This window comes from Rattus norvegicus, chromosome 4 (assembly GCF_021556685.1).
Source record: "Rattus norvegicus strain SHRSP/BbbUtx chromosome 4, alternate assembly SHRSP_T2T, whole genome shotgun sequence".
Classification (NCBI taxonomy): Eukaryota; Metazoa; Chordata; class Mammalia; order Rodentia; family Muridae; genus Rattus; species Rattus norvegicus.
Window position 1 is genome coordinate 36,581,228 of NC_141537.1, and position 21,943 is coordinate 36,603,170.

At 42.8% G+C, this 21,943-nt stretch overlaps 1 protein-coding gene across 2 annotated transcripts; it reads right to left on the bottom strand.

Moving 5' to 3' along the window:
• Positions 1 to 2,322: 2,322 nt before the first annotated feature.
• On the bottom strand, positions 2,323 to 20,495 carry Asns (asparagine synthetase (glutamine-hydrolyzing)). 2 transcript variants are annotated; one of them, NM_001439192.1, is given in 12 exon segments: positions 2,323 to 3,165; positions 3,571 to 3,726; positions 3,813 to 3,894; positions 4,906 to 5,006; positions 5,639 to 5,745; positions 8,086 to 8,212; positions 9,282 to 9,409; positions 9,864 to 9,965; positions 10,199 to 10,384; positions 13,045 to 13,282; positions 16,539 to 16,810; positions 20,395 to 20,495. In NM_001439192.1, coding segments are annotated over 11 exon segments (1,686 nt in total). In that variant the 5' UTR covers positions 16,788 to 16,810; positions 20,395 to 20,495; the 3' UTR covers positions 2,323 to 2,955.
• Positions 20,496 to 21,943: the final 1,448 nt, after the last annotated feature.

The window sequence follows — 21,943 nt, forward strand, 5'->3', positions numbered from 1 at the left end:
TGACTCCGTTTGGTGGCTGTCCCCAAAGTTGTTGCCTGTTGGTGGAATATGTTCTTCTAGCCCTTGGCCGGCCTCAGTGGGAGAGAATGGGCCCAGCCCTGCAGAGGTTTGATGTGCCAGGGTGGGGGGATACCCAGAGGGGGTCCCACCTGCTCAGAGGAGAAGGGGGGGTGAAGGAGTGTGGGAGGGGGTGACCAGGAGGAGGCAGTGATCAGAATATAAAGTGAATGAAGAAGAAAAAATAGAAGAAGAAGAAGAAGAAGAAGAAGAAGAAGAAGAAGAAGAACAAGAAGAAGAAGAAGAAGAAGAAGAAGAAGAAGAAGAAGAAGAAGAAGAAGAAGAAGAAGAACAAGAACAAGAACAAGAAGAAGAAGAACAAGAAGAACAAGAAGAACAAGAAGAACAAGAACAAGAACAAGAAGAAGAAGAACAAGAACAAGAAGAATAAGAACAAGAAGAACAAGGACAAGAAGAACAAGGACAAGAAGAACAAGAAGGAGGAGGAGGAAGAATATAAGTAAAATATGTGTATAATATCCAAAAAGTAGCTCAATCTAGCTCTTTATATTACCCCTCTAATAGAAGCTTTGAAGACTTACATTAAGGAAAGATGATCCACTACACACAATGGTATCTTTTCGGTGAACGATTTGGAAGAATGTGCTCACACTTGTTCAAAAGCTGAGGGAGGATTTGGGGATTTACTCTCACTTTTAGAATAAAGTATAAAAATGTTATTATGGGATATGGTACTTTAGAGCAGATTTAGTCAAAGTGAAGCAAAGCTGTTGAATGGGTGGTCACAAGGTGCTTACCGGGCTGAAGCAGCAAGATAAGGAATGGCAGCTAGCAATCCTTAATTATAAAGGTGTCTGAGAGGACAAGCTGCTAATTAGCAGTCCTATGTGAACTGGATGGTCTAGAAGACGGAATGTGGTCAGTATGTAAGCAGTTGGATCGCATACAAGCTGGCAACCTATTGGTACTTCAGACCTTCCTTTGTAGTTGCAAAAGAAAAAACTAACTACATGACCATGTATAATTTGAAATTTATCACCTTTGCCGCCATTGTGAGCAACCTTCTGTTTATTATGGCCCATGGGTTGAAGGCTTAGTCTTCAACTAGTCCATGCAATCATTGTCAAGTGACTCGATCACAGAGGTTCTAATACGATGGATAAATCTATTGATGGATTCATAATTGAAGGGCATTGCTGAGATGGTAGAAACTTTTGAAGGTGAGGCCTGGTCAGATCACTGGAGATGTTCTTAAACTCCATCCTCTTGCTTTCAATGAAGTAGAGAGCTGTGTTCTACTGGGTTCTTCTGTCCTGATTTTCTGCCTCACTACTGGAAGAGAAATGATGTGGCTAATACCATGAACTAGCCAGTGATGAACGGTGAGCTCTCAGACTCTGCCTGGAAGTACACCCTTCTGAGGCATTGGCAGACAGACAAAAGGTACATAAGTTGGGTGCTGTGAAGTTGACTTACCTATCTCTATGTGTGTCAGAATTCTGAATGAGATCTGAACACGACATGTATCAGTCAGTTAAGTTAAAACGTGATGCTTATCCCACACCTTCAAAATGGGTGATGTGCTTTATGCTACACCAATGTTCCCTGCTGTGCAAACACTCTCAACCAAAGGGACAGATCCCAGTCCAAAGCATTTGCAATGCCGTGTATCTGGGCTGGGTGAACTTCAGCAGGAAACAGGTAATAGAGACAAATCAAGGTAAGTGTAAATATTTCAACTACCTATAAATATGAGATAAACATAAGGCTACCCCATAGTAAGGGTTCATCTTCGGTTTCTCAAACACATTTACAGATTGCAAGTCATGTCCTATGGCTGGCCTCAACCACTTGACCCATCAAGCATTTCTTCATTGACACGACAGCCTCACCATGTAGCCCAGGCTAGCCTTGAAGCGCTGCAGCCTCCCCTGTGCTCAGAGCTTCAAAATACCTGACACCAGCAACAATTCTTGAACCAAGTACTCCCTTTTCAAAAACTTTTAACAGCTAGATTCACATTTTAAGTTCAGCAACATGTTCTGGAGCACTTCAATGAGTGTTCAAATAAGCATCTTCTATTTATAAGTACTATTTCCTACTTCTGCAGCCCATTTGTGAGAAATGTGTAGCTTGGACAGTTTCTCTGGAATAAGGGTCGATATACAATGGTCCAGGGCCCACCACCTGTTCTTATAAATGAAGCTTTATGGAAAAAGGCTGTGTGAACTAGATTTCATAAGGACCAGGTTTGTAACAATGTTAACAGTTCCATAGAGAACCACAAATGCCTAACATAGCATCTGAGGCTGTATTTGAGAAGTTTATTCCCAGTTCCACGAACTCCAGAGGAAACATTAGCACAATATGAAAAGACGAAAGAAAGAAAGAAAGAAAGAAAGAAAGAAAGAAAGAAAGAAAGAAAGAAAGAAAGAAAGAAAGAAAGAAGGAAGGAAGGAAGGAAGGAAGGAAGGGAAGGAAGGAAGGAAGGAAGGAAGGAAGGAAGGAAGAAAGAAAGAAAGAAAGAAAGAAAGAAAGAAAGAAAGAAAGAAAGAAAGAAAGAAAGAAAGAAAGAGAAAGAAACTGAATCCTTGGCCTACAAAGCAGAATTGTCACCAGTTCCCACAAAGGACTCACATAGCAATCTGACTAGCCAGCTGTTAGGAATGAAGGCAGAACTAAGATGCCCCTTAGCATAGCTCACTGTCATCCCGACAGTGGCAATACAGCAAGAGCCACTCAGTCTCTAGCTACAAGGCCGCACTGGTACCTACAACCAGGAGGCATTTTAGATGTGATACTTTTATTTCTTTCCATGCCTAAATAAGCCTGAGCAGCTGATGGTTGACTTTCATTCTCTCTGATTGTTTCAATGTCTCTCTACCTTCAGAGCAGGAAGAAGAAACATTGACTTTTACACAAGAGTGTAGAGAGCGTCTAAGCTTTGGCAGTTGACTTGTAATGGGTCAGAGTGCGGGCAGAAGGGTCGGTGGCATTGATCCACTTGGGCATCCAATAATGGGTCAGCCAATCAGCCCGGCCGGGGTAATGGTGTTCAAAGATCTGACGGTAGTAATAGCCTTCTTTAGTTTGGGGAGTATTGAAGGGAAATTTCTGGGAGGCCTCAGACATCATCGCATCATCAACCTGTAAGATAAATTGAGGACACTGATGTGCATTTGCTACGACGGAGACCAAAATAAAGCTAAGACATAGTGTAAAGTAACCTGACCCTTTACAGCACTCATTATTTAGAAATATTAAGAATACTTCATACTTGGAGGCTCGGTGCTTGACTCGTTTGTACTCAGCAGGGACCCAGACATGTGCAAAAAGGTCAGCAATGATTAGCAAGTCTTCCCCCATTTCTCTTGATCATCAATACTACTTTATAGTCCTTCACTTTCCTTAACTACTATGTAAGGCTTGTAAAAGGCGTACTCCTTGATGGAACTCTGACTCTCCCATAGACACGACTATTCAAACTAAATGCAGAGATCCTAGCTCTCTATGAAACTATTATTGTTCCAGAACGTATCTTTAGAGACAGACCTGATGTTCAACGAAGTCCTGTAAAATCTTGAACCAGGAGTTCTTGACTGAGGTGATCCCATCACTGAAGGCTTCCTTGGGTCGCCAGAGAATCTCTTTGGGTAGCAGGTTGGAGTCCTCAAAAGTCTCTCTCAGGAGATGTTTTTCTATGCCATCCTGACACGGGCACAAAAGGAGGGTCAGTGAAGTGGCCAGAGGAACCAATGATCTTTGGGTTTTTTACCCAGGGTTGATTTACCTACTTTTGGAATTCTCATTTCTGGTGGCAGAGACAGGTAATAGGAAGAAAACCGATGATCCAGAAACGGGACTCTCAGTTCGAGACTTGGGGAAAACAGACAACAGTCTGAATCAGATGGCTGGCACGGCTTCCCAACAACCACACCAGACTGAGTAAAGGAGATTATACAGCATGGTCCTGCCTCCTAGAGGACACATGGCCATATACTAAAGTCTGTACTCAAAATAAAACCAGCATCTGGGAGGGAAGCTTTCTGTCTTAAACTCTTTCCTTCTGTGCCTATGAAAAATTAACTGTTTCTCTAAAAGAGAGTGAGTGACCTGGCCATGAGGGTATAGGTAAACCCATACATCACATATACAAAAGTCCCAGTGACAGTCGTCAGAACATGCAGACATGTAATAACTATGATTTCAGCCAATTCTTAAACCAAATATGGTTCAGTAGAACAACCGAAAACATTGAAAGGCAACGTTTATCCTGCACAGTAAGGGTCTTCTATTCTTTAACAAGCCCAGTTGAATATGGAAACTCTAAACAAGAAGAAATGGCACCAAAGAAATTTATTTTTATTCTGTTCTGTCATTGAATGAATGAATGAATGAATGAATGAATGAATGAATGAATGAAGATTGCACATCCCCTCCCAGATGCAGCATGGTGGCTTGTCAAGCAAGTACTACTTGCAACCTGGAGCTTGTGACTTCCGAATGCTCTAAAACAAGGAGCTGCTACAACCTTCCCTCTCAGCCGGAAATGACGCATTACTGTTAGGATCCAATGGCACGAAACCTGCCCGACACACCCACAGAAGATGATCTCTTCCCGCTCTGTGACAGTATCCAGGCCATAGTACAGCTTTTGAGGGATAATTTTGCTGAAAACCATACTTTGCAGCCAACCGAAAGAAACAAACTGATCCCGTTTTATTTCCCCTTCCTTCCTTGTTGGTTTTACCACTGATTTTTTTTTTTTTTTTTTTTTTGGTTCTTTTTTCGGAGCTGGGGACCGAACCCAGGGCCTTGCGCTTCCTAGGCAAGCGCTCTACCACTGAGCTAAATCCCCAACCCCTTTACCACTGATTTTAACGTTACCCGTGAGCAGCAGTAGTGCGGTCGGCACGGAGGACATCAAACAGGTAGAGTTCCTTCAGGAGCCTCTCACTCTCCTCCTCCGCCTTCTCAGGAGAAGGCGCCTATTAAACAAAAGAAGGTCAGTGGCGAGCTTCGGCACACAGGCAGCCTTTATTTTCCCCTCTCACATATAAAATAAAAAATGAGTACGCCAGAAAACTTAAGAGGAGCATGAGGAGTGTGAGTAAATAACTTCAGAGGCCAGCAGTGTTTGGAGGCCCATCCACCCTCCCGAGTGCTTAGTGTGGAAACAAATGAAATGGATGCCCTGGGCAACAGACAGGGTGCCTTTAATCCCAGCTCTTGGGGAGCAGAGGCCAGTCTGGTCTACATAGTGAGTTTCTGGACAGCCAAAGCTACATAATGAGACCCTATCTTGGAAAAAAAATCAATCAACATAGACAGACAGACAGACAGACAGACAAAAATCAATTTTCATGTTTAATTTTAAGAATGAAAAGTATCTGATACTATAAAGCCTTCTTTCTCGTAAAAATAGATAAATAAATGAAAAAAATAAATATATACATACATACATACATACACACACAGAAAACAGATATCATCAATTCTTACCCACAAACACACATGCCCTCTAAAAATGTTACAAATTATAAGGACAGAACAGAAAGAGGCCAGTGATTCTGACGTTTCTTCACTTAGCCTGGCCGTCTTTTCACTTCAGAGTACTGACCTTGTGGAAATATATATAGCCCTGTGTAAGCTCATCTGACCCCTCTCCGGAGAAGATCACCACGCTGTCTGTGTTCTTCCGAATATACTTGGAAATTAAATACATACCTTAAAGGAAACAGAAATTAATGTTGATGTCAGTGTTGTGTTTTGGAGAGCCTCAGAAACAACTGCAGGTTGGAGTGTCTTGTTGGGCTGAGTTAATAGAGGTATTAATGCAGCTTCCAAAAGGATCACACACTCACAAGCCGTCTCCATGCAGTCAATCCAACTTAAGCAATAAAATAGCCTTGCATCCACTGTATTATTTTATAAACAGGCTCCAAAATTATGTTCTTAGAACAAGACTTTTTATATTAATTTTTTGCTAGATCGAACCGCTTAAATACCCGAATACCATGGCTTGTATACTGTCACTAGTACAGAAAAGTAAGGCATGGGCTGTGCAATGCTTTGGATGCAGTTTGGTCTCCCAAGGACTCATGTGTTGGTGGTGTGATCCACGGTGGTGAAGTGGAGGTAAGGTCTGGTTGGGGTTACTTGGGTCCTCAAGCATCTTGCCTTAGAAGGCATTAAGACAATTCCCAGGATAAATCAAATTATTTCTCCCTATTCAACTGTCTAAAACAGAACCGCTCTCTATTCTTTGGCCCCTGGTATCACTATGAGATCTCTTCCTCATATGCAGCTCCTTGATGCCACCCACCAAAGTCCCATGCTGTTTGACTTTTGGCATTCAAAATTCTAAGTTTAAAAAATCCTTATTTTCTGCAGTTTCTCTTCTGGGGTTATCCATTATAATAACAGAAAACTGACTAACAGAAGTAGCTTACTTTTAATTGTTTCATTCTTTTCCATTTCCGCTCCTCATTTCCAAATCCCACATTTGATTAAGAAGGCTATGTACAGTATCATACTGTCTATTTGGTACCCGTTTCACATCTCTCTCCACTACCATATGTCTCCTCCAAGCTCACTTTTATCCGTCTTAGGAGAGACTTTCTTCTTCCCAACTCTGCTTCCACCTCATAAAAATTCAACCACATACGTCCTATATGTGTGTGTATTTAATGATGAAGCTTCCGAGGGACAAATCACTGTAATACTCAAGGGATTTTATTGCACTGCAAAGTGAATGTTTAAAAAGACCCACTCAGCTAAGTAACAGTTTAGAGGTTCGACAACGTTGGGCTCTCTGATTTGTGGTACATTTCTAATCTTAGATGTGTTCACCAGATAAGTGTTGCTTGCATGACAGTAACAGCTGGCAACTAGTAAGCCCTGTGACAGAGTGGTGTGTTTAATACATCTACATGAGAACTCCTTAAGGAAAATGTACTGCAGTACAGACCCATTTCCCCATTTAATAAAGAACAGTGTTCCCTCAGTATTCATTTGGGATTGGTTCCTGGTCCTCCCGTCATCTACCCACATCTTCTGATGCCCCAACACCTTATAAAAAGGTGGAGTTTTGCACACAATCTACACACGTATACAGGCCTATCTTGTTTTACTGTGCTTGGCTTTACTGTGCCTCAGAGGAAATTCACTTCTTACAAATTAAAGGTCTGGCAATTCTGCTCTAAGCAAATACACCGTATCATTTTCCATAGCTTAGACGATCAATAGCAGTAAGTAGAGGTACCTAGAAGACCACAGCACACTGTAGCCATAGCTTTTATATGCACTAGGAGGCAAAGTCACACTGCACTGAGAGACTTGCGTTACTGCAGAGACCGGAATCTGTAACACCTATGAGATGTTCTTGTACTTTAAATCACTTCTAGATCACATACAATTTCTGATACAGTGTAAATGCTATGTAAGCAGCTGACACCCTATTATTATTACAATAACGACAGCAATAAAGTCTGCCCAGGTCCAGTCATACACATTATAGCTCTCAAGTGTTTTCAAGCTTTGGTTGGTGAAACTCAGGGATAATGTTTTGTGGCCCAACTATACCATCCAAGATATTTTACACAGAGAAAATGGGAGGAAAAAAAAAGGAGTCAAAATATGTATCCATTCTATGGTCATGCCATATATGCCAAATGTCGTGTAATTCTCCTGCCTCAGCCTCCTGGATGATGGAATACTGGCTATGATGGGTTAGTTTTAAGGTAACAAATAATTCATATAAAGTAGGGAGACAGAACCTAGCATGAAGCATGTGTTTTGCAAATGTGAACTGTTAATATTTTTATAAAGCATTTATTAAGACTATAGCCCAAGCTGACCTTGTAAATTCAGTGTTCAGATGATCTGACTATATTCATTAAGCACTTCCTCCAGTCAAAAAGAAATTCAGGGCACTCTTAAATGGTCTTAACAATATAATAGTATTATTAACAATATAGGAACTTGTTTATATTCATATTTAGACAATCTCTCTTGAGCTGAAATCATCTTAAACCTTCTACTTTTCATGCCAATAAAACCCCTTACCTACAGATGCTCGAACTGTCGTAATATCATAAGTTTCCAAGGAAAATATGACTTCGTCCAGGGACTGAATGCCTTCTTCAGAGTTAAAAAGGACTTCATGATGCTCACTTCCAATATAATTTGCCACCTGAATGTAAAGAGAAATCCCTATCTTTGTTAAAGAGCTACTTTAGAAAGTGAAACAAGCCAGATCCTCTCAAGGTAAACATGGTGAAAAGAAACAAAGCAGAAGACCACTCCAGGTCTCTCCAGACCATAGCAGCAAGAGGCCATGCAGGTCCCTTTGACAGGAGGTGGTGCAGGCCCCTTAAGTAAGGAGGTGCAGGTCCCTTTGACAGGAGGCAGTCTGCCTGGCCCTCACTCATGACTCAACCACAGGAGGTAAATCTCCTACTGGTTCTTTCCAACTCAAAGCTACAGACTGACAGTCCAGGACCCCAATCAGCACAGGACTCTCTCCTATATTACCTAACCTGCCTCATCTCTCCCTAGTCCAGTATGGTTCCCTTTTGAACGTCATCTCTCTTTTGCTGTACTGAAATGACTAATTTTATACCCAGCATGGTATTCTAATAGCCTTTTCCCGTCTTCCAGCATATATCTATTTGCATTGGGATTCTCTTCTAGGCCTTTCTCATCACTGTAGGTCTTTTCAGAGCAAGACCCGGTCTTCGGCACATAGAATTATGTGTACAAAGTCTGTTCTGCCTACAATTCATAATGCAATGCTTCAGAAGAAAACAAGATTTGAGCTGTTATCCTGGTACTAATTTCTATCCTAGACTGTTCTCTATGGCCGTCATAAAGACCATGACCAAAATAGACTTGGGAAGGAAAGAGTTTGTTTGGTTTACCTATTTTGAGTCACAGTCTGCTGAGGAAAGAGAACACAGGAAACAAAGAGAGAACTGAAGGGCCTGGAGCCAGGAGGCAAAAACCAATAAATAAGTGATGTCCCTCCATGCTCTCTGTTTCAGTTCCTGCCTACAGGTTTCTGCCTTGAGTTCTTACCTCAGATTCCTTCAGTAGAAGTATGACTGGGGATATGTATGCCACATAAATCCTTTCCTCACCCTGTTGCTTCCAGTCATGGCCTTTATTACGGTAACAACAGGCACACTAGGACAGCTTCACTTGATGTTCGTCCCAACACCAGGACTAAGTTCTGAATATGCAATGGGCGGGCTGCACTGTACCTTTCTGGCAGCCAGTAGATCAGGGCTGTCTTCCATGCCGATAGCAAATGTCTGGAGAGCATAGGGCACTTGGGCCTCCTTGAGTTGCTTCAGCAGGGAGGCAGCAACCAAGCTGGAGTCCAGGCCTCCTACAGCGTAAGAACAAAGTCAATGGCTACAGGCATACGGCAAGCAGGGCAAAGACAATCACACACCTGTTAAACATCTGGATTGGCATTTGACCACTAACATCTCTGAATTTTGTAAACTGAAATCAACTTTAATATGATAGACACATAGTGAAATGAAGTGTGTGTGTGTGGGTGTGTGTGTGCTCACATACATATGAGTGTATGTTAATACATTTTATTGGCCCCTTACAATAGTAATTGTATCTAAAGTTTAAAAGATCAATACACAGGACTCTAAGGAATGAGTACCAACCAGCTCTAACCTTAACAAATGCAGCTTGTAAACACGTCTATAGAAAAACAATGATGAAATTATATAGTAGGCCTTTAACTAAATTCAAAGCTCAGAGCCAGCTACAAACCATTGCCTTTAAACACCGGCAAGATGTATGTTTTTCTAAACTCTCGTCACCTGATAAAAGGCAGCCAATCCTCCGGTCAGTCATCAAGCGTTTCTTGATAGCGTTGTTAAAAAGGATACGCAGATTGTTTTTCACGGTCTCTATCTCAAAGCCTAGCAACACAGAGAGTAAACGGAGCCGTCACAGATAAGCTGAGGCTAAGCCAACTGAGAGGAGGCAAGCAATGTCCTACCCCACCATGATATGATGGCCCTCCCTCGCTCAAGGAGCTCCCGCCACCTCCAAATCAACACCTTTAAACCGAGATCACTGAAAATGGTGTGAATGGCCCCATGCAGTCAGGGAGTGCCTGCAGTTCTGGAGTTTGGTCATAGGCACCAGTCACCTGGGAAGAGTTTCTCCACACTGTCATAGATGGCATGCAGTGGTTCATCCGTACAGTGATGGTATTTGACCATTTCCACAGACGCGACTTTGCCATTTGGTTTTAAATCCAAAACTTCATAGTGTCCAGGAAGAAAGGGCTCCACTTTTAGGAAGGGGGTGGTGGAGTGTTTCAAGGAGACAAGGCCTAGAAAACGGGAAACAGCAACGTATGCAATGAGGTGCTTCTCTGCAGCCCTCACAGTGAGCCAATCTCTAATCCATACCTGCCCCTTTAAGGAGCAATAAATGTCCACCATACAAAAATAGTGGGAGAGGAAATAATTGCCCCACACCCTACCATCTCTCTCCCGAAGAAGCAAGAATGACACGGAGACAGAATACCAAACCGCATAGGTTTGCAGTCATTTGATGCAATAGGAAAATGGTTCTTTTCAAGATAATTCCCGAACACAGCAAGATAAAAGATTCCAAACTTCACCTTCTATCCCATGTATGTCCAGTTGTTACAATAACATTCTCTGAGACGATCCTCTCCCACCTGAATGGCCCTGCTACCTTTATTAAAATTAAAGTCTTCATCATGTCCTTCCTTTCCCTAGCTGAAATTTCTGATCACGGAAACCTATTTTTTAGATATCTATTAAATTGTCAAAGGATAAAAATTTTTAAAAGAATGTCTATTTTCTGTCGTAAAGCAAACAAGATGAGAGGAGATAAATGTGAGAAAGAAGAGAAATCAAAATGTTAACTTCGTGATAACTTGCCAAGTATTCCGGTCATTACCGTGGCATTTTAAGAGAGACCAATGGTTCTCAAGCCTTTACCAAGCAAATTGATCAGCTAGCAGGTACTCAGAAGCCACTACCCCTCCCTTAATAGATGTCATATAATGTGTATGAGACATATAATGTAACTTTAGGCAGTTCTTATAGACAGTAGCTACCCTGACACCACCATGATCTGACACAAAAGCCAATGTTGTGTGGTAAAGTTAGACAGCCTGTCTACACAGGTATTTATTATAATGTACCGTGAGTCTCATAGCCCAGTCTGTGTACATTGAATTGAAAGGCCAAAGGAATCCAATGTTCTCAGTAGCTGGCAGAGCTCATATGCTGCTCTCCTCTGTAGAGGACGAGATGCAGCCAACTGAAACGTCTTAGGCAGATGCCACGATGAGATGTTTGTAAAGACTGATAACAGGATGTAGCACTCCAATGGGATCATTTAATCTGTGCGGTGGATTCAATAGAATGACATCTATAAGGAAAATCCACTCGGTCCCCAGTGAATAGAACTGTTTGGGAAGGAGTAGGACATGTGGCCTTCTTAAAGGGACATCACTAGGGATAAGCCCACATCATTCCCAGTCAGCTCCTTGCCTCATGCTTGCAGATCAACATGTAAGCTCTCGGATGCTGCCTGCTGCCATGTTCCCCATCATGACCTCATAGACTCTAGCCCTCTGAGACTCTAAGCACCAAGTAAACTCTTACCTTGGTTGCAACATCTTATTATAGTAATGTAAAGGTAACTGGACAGTCTAGAGAAGGACAGAGTTAAGGGTGCAGAAAACAAACTGCAGAGAGTGAACTGTGGGGGAGATTACAATTCCACATGAAGCAATCATTAGGTCTAAAAGTCCAAAAGATAGACCATGGAAGCTGGGGTCCTTCCTGCTTTATAGTCCCTTTGCCAGGCTTCCCTGACAGGAGCTTAGGTAACTGACGCAGAATGTCCTATGCTGTCAGCTGATAGACCAAGTAAAGCATTTATTTAATACCCACACTTTAGTTACTGTGCCAAGGACTCCCCCTTAACAGATCCAGATCCTGTTTCAAGCAATGTTAAATCTGAAGACTAAGTAGCAAAGGATTCCAAAAATGGCAAATGTACACTTCAGAAAACTTGCTATCTAGGTAAAAGATGATTACTAAATTTACTGCCAGAAAATGCTAAGTAAGTTGTGTTATAATAAGTATAGTAAGTTCATGTATCTCTTGCTATAATAATATCCCTAACAAAACAAATTTAAAAGAAACATTATTTTAGCGGAAGCGTTTGAGTCACTAAGACCAAGTCCGTGGTCACTTGGCTCTATCTGTAAACCATGGCAGAGATACTCTGCACAAAAAAGAAAGGTTCTCACCTCCTAGTAGCCAGAAGCATCAGGGGCTGCAGGATACCTAGTCAATAAGGTGCCTGGCAAGCATCATGCCTAACAAGCAGGAGGACTTGAGTTTTAACCCCAAGGACCCATGCAAAACCCCATAGCAGTATCCTGTATCTTTAGTTCTAGGATAGGTGGGACAGGGCAAGGGAGGCAGGAGGAGCCCTGGAGCTCAGTGACTAACCAATCTGGCTAAATCAGGAACATGAGTGAGTTCTAAGTGCAAAGAGACTGAGTCCAACATTAAGATGGGGCCAGGTATGGTGCCTGTCTTTAATCCCGGTACTCAGAAGGCAGAGGCAGATGGATCTGTGAGTTCCAGACAGCCAGAGTTACTTAGTAAGAATCTGCCTCAAAGAAACTAAATAAAATAAATAAAATAAAATTAAGATGCTTAATGTTAAGTGTCTGGTCTCTGGTCTTTACATGTGCATATATGTATGAGCACACGTATACACGCACACGCACACGCGCACGCGTGCGCACACACACACACACACACACACACACACACACACACACACGAAAGAGGAAAGGAATGGTTAGGCTTTCAAATCCTCTTCATACTGAGTACTCATCTCTAGTCATCTGTAAAGTTTTTGATTGATATCTGTAAAGGATATCAACGATCCAGGAAGAAACGCAAACCAAAACCAGTTAAACTGCATAATTACCTTTGGCTTCTGAACACACAGCCAGAAATCCATCTTCTGTCAAGGCTTTAAACAAAGGCCTGACACCATAGGTATCTCTGCCCAGGAATACTTTCTTATTGGCAGTGTCCAGTAAGATAAATGCAAACACCCCATCCAACATACAGATGGTTTTCTCGATGCCGCCTTTGTCATAGAGATGGAGAATTATCTCACCGTCCACATTGGTCTGATACTCAAATTCGAAACGTTGTTGTAGCTTAAGGAAGCAGAGCAAACAAAATGTTAGAATCCTTATGTATCCTGATTCAGCATTTGTGTTCTATAATCAGTTCATGTGCTTTGCTGATTTAAAAAAAAAATTACGGCATTATCAAAATCAACCTTGTTTCAACTCAAAATTCTGAAAATTTTTCACCATAAAGACTAAACCCATGACAATAAAGATTGAGTTCTGATAAACAGGATGCAATGGTCAGGCATCAGAGCAGTGACACGTGCAGAAATCCAAGTGTCTATTGTACACCATGGTCTACACTATGCAGTCATACATGCACATTTACATGGGCAGTCATCCTTTGCTTCAGGACCCCAGTCCCAAGACAATAATCTTCTGGTGACTTCATGCTTTCTGTGAAATGGAATATTATTTACATATAATATATACCCATCCTCCTGTGTGCTTAAACACTTTCAAGATTTAGAATACTTAATATGATGTTTTAGAAGCAACTGTTATGCAATATTTATGCAATTATGCAATTATGTTTTGTTATGCCCTGTTATGCAGGGCATAAAAACGTGGACATCATAAACACAATTTTCCCATAACTATTTCCTACCAATTTTTGCTCTGATCTCTAAAGGTAGAAGCCAAGAATATAGATAAGGACATTCCAACACACTAGGAGAATAGTTTGCCTAGTTACCATGAAGCTAAAACTGTTTTGCGGGCAACTGTTGGCTTTTGATTCAGGATGCAGCATCAACTGTGAGGCTCTTCTAGCTCATCCTTGAACTCCCTTGAAAATATACAGCAAAAGGAAAACCTAGCCGCCTCTCCTTACTGACAAATACAAATGAGTCCATCACAATGGCAGAATGTCCCCAGGAGTGGACAACATCCAGACCTTCCTGAACAGTGGGACATTAATGCTACTTCTCAGGGACAGACAAAATGATTGTGGGCTTTATCATCCATTCTTATGTCGCACAGGAACAGCGACGGGCCCTCCACTGTTTCTGCCAGCAAAGAGAAAAGGTTTCAGTTGGGCCCCAATTCTCATAGTTTCTACCACACTAGCACACCAGCAAGGCAACAACAAAGGCCTCTGATCTCCACTTCAGATTTGCAAAGTGTTTTCAATTTTCAAAAGGGAAACTGAAAGGCATGTGTTAACACGCATTAGGTCTCTCCACCCCTAACACCTGTTAGGTCTCTCCATCCCTACCTAACGCATGGGCCTTTGTGGAAAGCATTCACAGAATTATTAAATCAAGTGCTTGGCTGCCTCTTAACAGGACTGGCTGCCACTCTTCCACACTAAGGACTGCCAGGATCATCCTAACTCTCAGGTAGGTGGGGTTTGAAAATCTACCCCTCTGGATAGAAGCACCCTACAGCCTTTGAAAATAATGAACATTACTTCACTTTTCGATGGTCATTTACTCAGAAAGGAGACGTCCCTTCACTAACAAGTCCCAAGAACTAATTTTAAATTCTTAACAAAAGTAATAAGCAGCAACACTGTCCAACTAAGCCAAGGTATTTTCTAGCCTCAAATGAGCCAAGACATTTCCCAACTTCACTTCAGGAAGGCAAGACTCGGGGCAATACTGGCAGAGTGTAACCTAATCCTCTCCTGTACACTGGCTTGACTTAATGATTCCCAAACCCCTCCCACCTCACTGCTTTCCTCCCCTCTTAACGTTCCTCTTTACTTTACCATGACGTCTTCAAGCAATTTAGCTTCATGTACAGCAGGCCTTTAATGAAAGTGTATTTGCTAAATGGCTAAAGGCTTCAGATGAGAACCCTAACTTGAAAATATCCCCATAAGCGAGCAAACTGGTAAATAAATAGTATTGTTCAGGAATAAGATAAACCCCTACCAGTGAAAGATAGGCACAGAAATCTCAAAATTTACCATGAAACAGCATGGCCAAATGCCTTAACCTTGAATGAAATCTGCCCTAAAAAAAAACAAACAAATAAACAAACATGGGTGCATAACCACACACACACACACACACACACACACACACACACACACACACACACAAAATAAAACAAAAGGCAAACCAAACCAAAACCACAGCTAAATGTATTCTAGGGATATTTGGGGACGCTTAAACATGAATTGGATATTTGATATTATAGTCTTAGGTTTGGTATTAATGTTAACTAGGGAAATGTTTGATTCTCAAACAACATATCTTATAGGAAACAGGGAACATGTAGGCCTGAAGATAATACAGATATTAAGAATCACCAGTTTTCATGCCCATTGCTCTGAAGCAACTAGAAGCTGGGGAAGAGGTTAACAAGTTTGCAAACACAGCAAGGGGTTGTATTTATACAACCATTCGTAAATTAAAGATTTAACCATTTTCCTTGTGAAAAAAGGGTGAAATAATCCTGGCTTGGAAGGTCCTTATCAGCTCTGTCTTCCGGGATCAACATTTCTGTCCCCTCCCCCGCTCCTGGTCTCTAGACACCAGAGTAGAGAGGTCTGATTGCAGTGCTGCTAAGTCTTGCCTAACACACTTCATAGCCTCCAGCCACCTTTCTACAATTTGGCTCCCACTAAGTGGGAAGCTGCAAATGATTTCTCAGTGGTCCTATTGTATAACGCCACAAATATCAACTCTTCAGGACTTTCAACTGCTCCTAGCCTTGGAATGTTCCTAGCAGCAGGAGACTGACTGTCCTGCCTTCCCAGCTCCATGGGTCCCCTTCTCACTCACGCTAGCCCAGACCCGGTATCTACACATGCTATTCCCCTCCATAAGAAACACCTCCCAGGCTTGCCCCAGGCTTGCCCAGTATTCTCTGTCTGTCAGGTCTCAGTTTAGGTCGTGCTTCCTCAGGACAAGCCCTGCTCAAACTTCCTGCAAACAGCTCTCCCATATGCATCGCTTCTACATTTGCTTTTAGAAAATTTGTTATACTATACAGTGATGCTTGTCTGTCTCCTGCTAGCACAACCTGCACAGGAGTGTAGGCCTAACACTGTCCTTTCCAATGCTGTGCCTCCATTAGCCAACACAGAACATAGCACAGCCCTAATAAATATTTAAACATAGAACAGGGAAAAAAATTGAATTGGAATCTCCATTTTAATCACTTTTTAAAAATCTTAACTCATTTTACCTTTCCTTGAGAGTGCTCTGGACAAGACCAGAGCAAAGGAGGCAAGAATGTAGAAAAGGGAATACATTTAAAGTAACAAAGTCAACAGTAAGACGCTGGATCTGAAGTTTAATTAAAGATAGTGGTCCCCGGCTTCACTTACCGCCTTGTGGTTGTAGATTTCACCGTTGTAACACAGCCACAGATAAGGATATTTCCTCACTCTTATTGGCTGCATTCCAAACAGGGGGTCAACCACCGCCAGCCGGTGGAAGCCAAAACAGCAGTTGGTGTATCCATTGACGTTCTCAAAACGGAATGCATCTGGGCCCCTGTGCGCAATCTTCATCGCACTCAGACACTGCACGGAAAGGCAGTCATCGCTGCCGAAGAGGGCCCAGATGCCACACATGCTACAGGAGGGCTGCAGGCAGTCTAGGAGAGAAGCGCAGGGTCTCACACTCAGTATAAGTGACTCTTGGTTCCAGAAACTTACACAAGCCTCTCCAAAAGTCGGGACACGAACCATCTTTAATCACAGAAGTGTTCCATTAGGTTGATGGGCACATGGGAAGTGACTTCGTTTGCTTACAAATATTAAGAAATACAAGTGACCTTTATATTCAACCACACACATAAGCCTTGCGACCAGCTCACATTTCTCCCACCTGAGGCTTTGGTGGGGGTTGCACCCAGCAACACCCAGGTCACCTCTGTAACATCTGCAGCCCAGGATTGCTCCAGAGCAATAGCAGGAGTGGCTGTCCCAAACTAGTAGGAATCCCAGCCCCAACCCCTCCAGCTGAGGACCTCAAACCCCCCTAAAGGTCTGGGAGATTCTCCATGTTAGTACAGCCCCTTCTTAAGCCTCCACAACTAAATACTGTCTCTTTATTTGCAGGTCAAATAGAAAGGGAATAAATAACAGCTGGTAGGCATCATTATGTAATATTAATATATGTACACACACACACACACACACACACACACACTCTAGAATAATGTATCCTTAGGGACGTCACGTCTGCTAGCTTAAAGTCTAAGTGATTTGGAAGAATAAACATCTAAATGTTATGGGAGAATAAAAAATCTTGTAAGATTCCCTAACAAGCATTGTGAGTTGACTGAGGATGTTACATGTTTACTCATGGCTAGGTACTGTGGTACATAGTGCTGGCAATGAGGGTAGAAGCAGGGTAGATCAAGAGTTCAAGACCATCTTGTGCTTCAAGAGATTTTGTCTCAACGACAGAAAAGTTCAGTATCCCAATGTCCTTTTAATGACAAAAACAGTCTCAAATATTTATCACAAAGCTGCCTTGGTTAATTAGAAGCAACAATGGGGGAGGAGAAACTTAATCAAACCCCTCTAAGCCAGGGAGCAAGTAAGTCCTACAAATATTTCATTTGAATAGCCGACGTTCAAAATCGTTCGATAAAGAATCTCCCACTAGCCATCATGTTCAAAATGCCAAGTGCCAATCTGCAACAAATGGCCACAGAATCTGGAACCAGCACCCAAAAAACTACACAGACTCAACATCAACCAATCAGAGCAATCCTCTGAAAATATTCCAACCGCATCAAAGCTTTGATGCACTCTGAATAAAACCAGACCAGCAAAAGCAACAAAAAGTGGTACCGAGCAAAGCAACCTGAAGAGGAAATGCAAGTGACCTGTAGCCCCTTCCGTGACGCCGTCCAAACAGTCTATGGCAGGCTTGGTCTGCACATTCAGTAGGAAAATGCAGATTTAGGAGCAAATGTTTGGTTCAGTGTCAACGAGGAGTGGGTTAGCCACACTGCTAAAAGAGATGTCTCCATCAAATCCTGCCCCTCAGAGCTTAGGAAGAGGAGGCGGAAGGAGTTGTGAAAACCTAGGGGACAGAGGACATCAGAACAAGGCCATCTAAAACAACTGAGCAAAACTCATGAGTTTAGACTGAAGCAGCCAGCACAGGGCCTACACGGGTCTCCACTAAGGTCTTCTGCATGTGTACTATAGTAGTGGTTCTCAACCTCAGGGTCAAACGGCCTTCTCACGGAGTTGCCTATGACCATCAGAAAACACATCTTTATAATATGACTCAAAACAGTAGCAAAACTGCCATTTTGAAGTAGCGATGGATATAATTTTATGGTTGGGGTTCACTACAGTGATCAGTATTAAAGTGTGGCAGCATAGGAAGGTTGAGAACCACTGTATTATAATTTTCAGATGAGTACTTTTATGGGACTCCTGCCTGAATGTGTGAGTGAATGGGTCTCTGATTCCTGCACCTTCTCTTGGGGGGTCTTTTTATTTTTCTGATGGCCCCATGTTATCCAACTTCGATATGATGGTTTTCCTTTTATCTTACCTTACTATGTTTTATTATACTTTGCGGTTTGTCTCTTAGAAGCCCATTCTTTTCTAATGAGAGGCAGAAAGAGTGTGGATTCAGAAGGGGGAGGTGGGGAGGAACTGTAAGTAGAGAGAGGGGAAACTGTGTTCACATTGTATTATATGAGAAAAGAATCTATGTCTAATAAAAGGGAACAATAGAAAGAAAAGTGGGTTAACAAAGCACTTTGAAAGTCAATTATGATCATCAGAGAACCTTTTACCTAGAAAAGCACGTGCCAGGCACTAAATTAAAGTGAAAAAGAAAGTTTAAAATTCTTTCCTTCGGCAAGAATAAGGAAATTCAAACTCCTTTGTAGTTGGAATCAGAGGCCCTCCCTGTACCGTATTTTCCTCACTGTTGTCTGTCCCTTTAATTCTCCTCATTTCCTGGTTAACTTCTGCAGCAGTGCTGGCCAGTGAACCATATGTGTAATTTTAATATACTAATAAAGCCCATTAAGGAGGCAAGAGAAAACATTAAACCTAATTTTAAACATATTTTAACACAACACATCCCAAGCATAACAGTCAATACAATATAATCAAAATGAATCATAGTTTACACTGTTTTTCCTAAATTATTAAAAACCAGGCTGGAGGGATGGTTTAGTGATTAAAGGCTATCTATCAATCAAACATCAAAACATCAAGTAACAATCAAAACATCAAGTGTTCGGTTTTCATAATCATCAATCACTCTTAATGCGTATCAATTCAGACTACCCAGCATTTCTAGGGGTCAGTACATAAAAGATCACCTGCTCCCCCGCTGGACAGCGCCCTAACTAAAATTCACAGGGTCACCTTAAGATCTCAATAATCAACCCGTGGTCTTGTGCAAGTCTTACTTCAAATTAGTATTACAGTACTGACATCAATCAACGAGAAGAGTTAACTGTTAAAACTTGTAAGCCACAGGCCAAGAAAAATCAAACCTGTCCGTAAAAGTTAGACTAATCTGAAACTAGGCCTGTGAATCCGTAATTATGGGAGAATAAAAAAGCACGCTAATTCCTTCGACTTTTCCAGTACTTGGCCTCCTGTCTCCTTAAACAGATTTTTCGGGGGTGGGGGGGAGGTGGGGAGCTGCGAGTTTGGAACTGGGAGTGGGGGAGGGGCCTGAGCAGCAAAGTGAGTGGGGACTCGGTAATGGGGACCAAGACACACAGTCAACCCCAGGGACACTCGCTCTAGAGCTAAGGAGAGCCTTGTCCCAGTAGAAAACCAGGCCCCTGCACTAGCCTGGGGCGCCCAATTACGGCTGGTCTTGTGCAGGCGTCCAGCTGGTCCCAGGCAAAACCCTCGGAGCGCCGAAGTTTTCCAGGTTTAGATGTCATAGAGTAAAAGAAATGGTGTCTAGACGAAGGCCTCCTTTGCCTTCTGTCTGGGGCCGCCCAGCCTCCACGCTGCTCTTCGTTCATGTGAAAGCTTTCCTGGCAGCTCCGTCCTAGATGCGCAACAATCGCCTCGCATCCGCCCCGCCCCGCCACCCGCTGCACCGCAGCCTCTGTCCCGCGCCGGCCCCGAGTGTTCAGTATCCGTAAGCCTGGGACGTGTGACCCGGTGGACAGCGCATCCCCCTGCCTCCCAGGCGAGCCGAGCGCTCCGCGCTGAGCACCTGGGCCCCGCTTACCTGCGCACTAGGGGCCAGGGCCAGAGGAGGTGGAGCTGAGGTAGCTCAGCGACAAGACCCGCTGGAGGCTTCCTCTCGCCTTACAGTCGCCAAGCTTCTGTAACGCGTGCGGGAAGTTTCATCATGTGGCTGGGACTAAACCGGTGCGCAGGGGCGTGGCCCGCAATGCTGACGAAGGACGCCAGGCGGGGCCGAGGCCAAGACAAGCGTGCACCCTTGTGGGGCCGAGAGCCAGGAGATGTTCAGATTATTGTTCCTTAAGGTGCTGTGACCCGCTGGCTCACTGGGTTACCTACATGACCCACTCATGCGGCAATTACAAGTCTCTGTACTCGGGATGTTTCTAGGACCAGTTGAGGGCAGTGCCTCATCAGCAATAGATCTCCCCTCCTTAATTGTGGTCTTCAATACTCCCTAACAGAATGTCTGAGGTATAGATGTGGATACGTACGTAACATAGGAATACCTAGAAGGACACACCACACAACACACACACATACCACACCACAGACACACACACAACACACAACACACACACACAACACACAACACACACACACACAACACACAACACACACACACACACACACACACACACACACACCACTTAGATTAAAAGTATAAGGTGGTTTCTTGTGTTCTACTTGCAGACAGGGTGAAATTTTCCTTCCTCTGGATATACAGGGCTGACAAACTTGAAATGTGGTTGTGTTCTGGTTGTAGTCAGTCTTGCATTATAACGCCATTCCTGGATTCCTCAGCTCTGCTGAGGGAATACTGCTCTGTGGACCCTAAACATGTACAATTGAACTTGACTCCTTGTTGTACTTGGTTGTTGATGTATCAGTTTTAGATGAGGACTTGAATTCCTGTTTGAAGGTTACTATGGCCTCAGATAATATCGTTGAATCTCATAACCATCCTTTTTCACTCTGGTGTTTTGTTTATTGGTTTTTTGTTTTGAGAGTTTTTTTTAATAGTTTTTGGTTTTTTGTTTTGTGAGGTTTGTTTGGTGGTCCATCTGTCTGTCCGCTCTGGGTATGAAACACATACATCCCCATTTTCTATCTTTTTAACTTATCTTCATTAAGCGTATGATCATATAGTGGTAGCTAATCTTGGATTGTTATAGAAGCCATTTGCCACAAACCTACACCACCATTCCTAGGGTTTCATCTGTAAAATAAGGAACATAGAAACGGGGTCTTTCCGAGCCTGAAAGTGTATGTCCTAAAGTATTGAGAGAGCTTTGGAATTCACAGAGAGAAATTCATTTCTTTTCATCCCTAGACTCTATCCCTTACAGGGTCAAAATGGCAACCTCATGGGGATGTTTGCACGCAGGACCATTGGGAGGGAAGCATCCACATCCCCACACCGGTACTGCTAGATTCGGGAAGAAGGCTCAGGCCCTTCCCTAGGGATGAGAATGACCCAGAATAGCAAGGTTTTCCTACAGACATTGATAAAAGTGCAAGAGGCTTCAAAACCCCTGTGATTTTCAGTAGGCATGAGGTTTCCTCTTAGAGGTAAATGCTTTCTTTTCCAG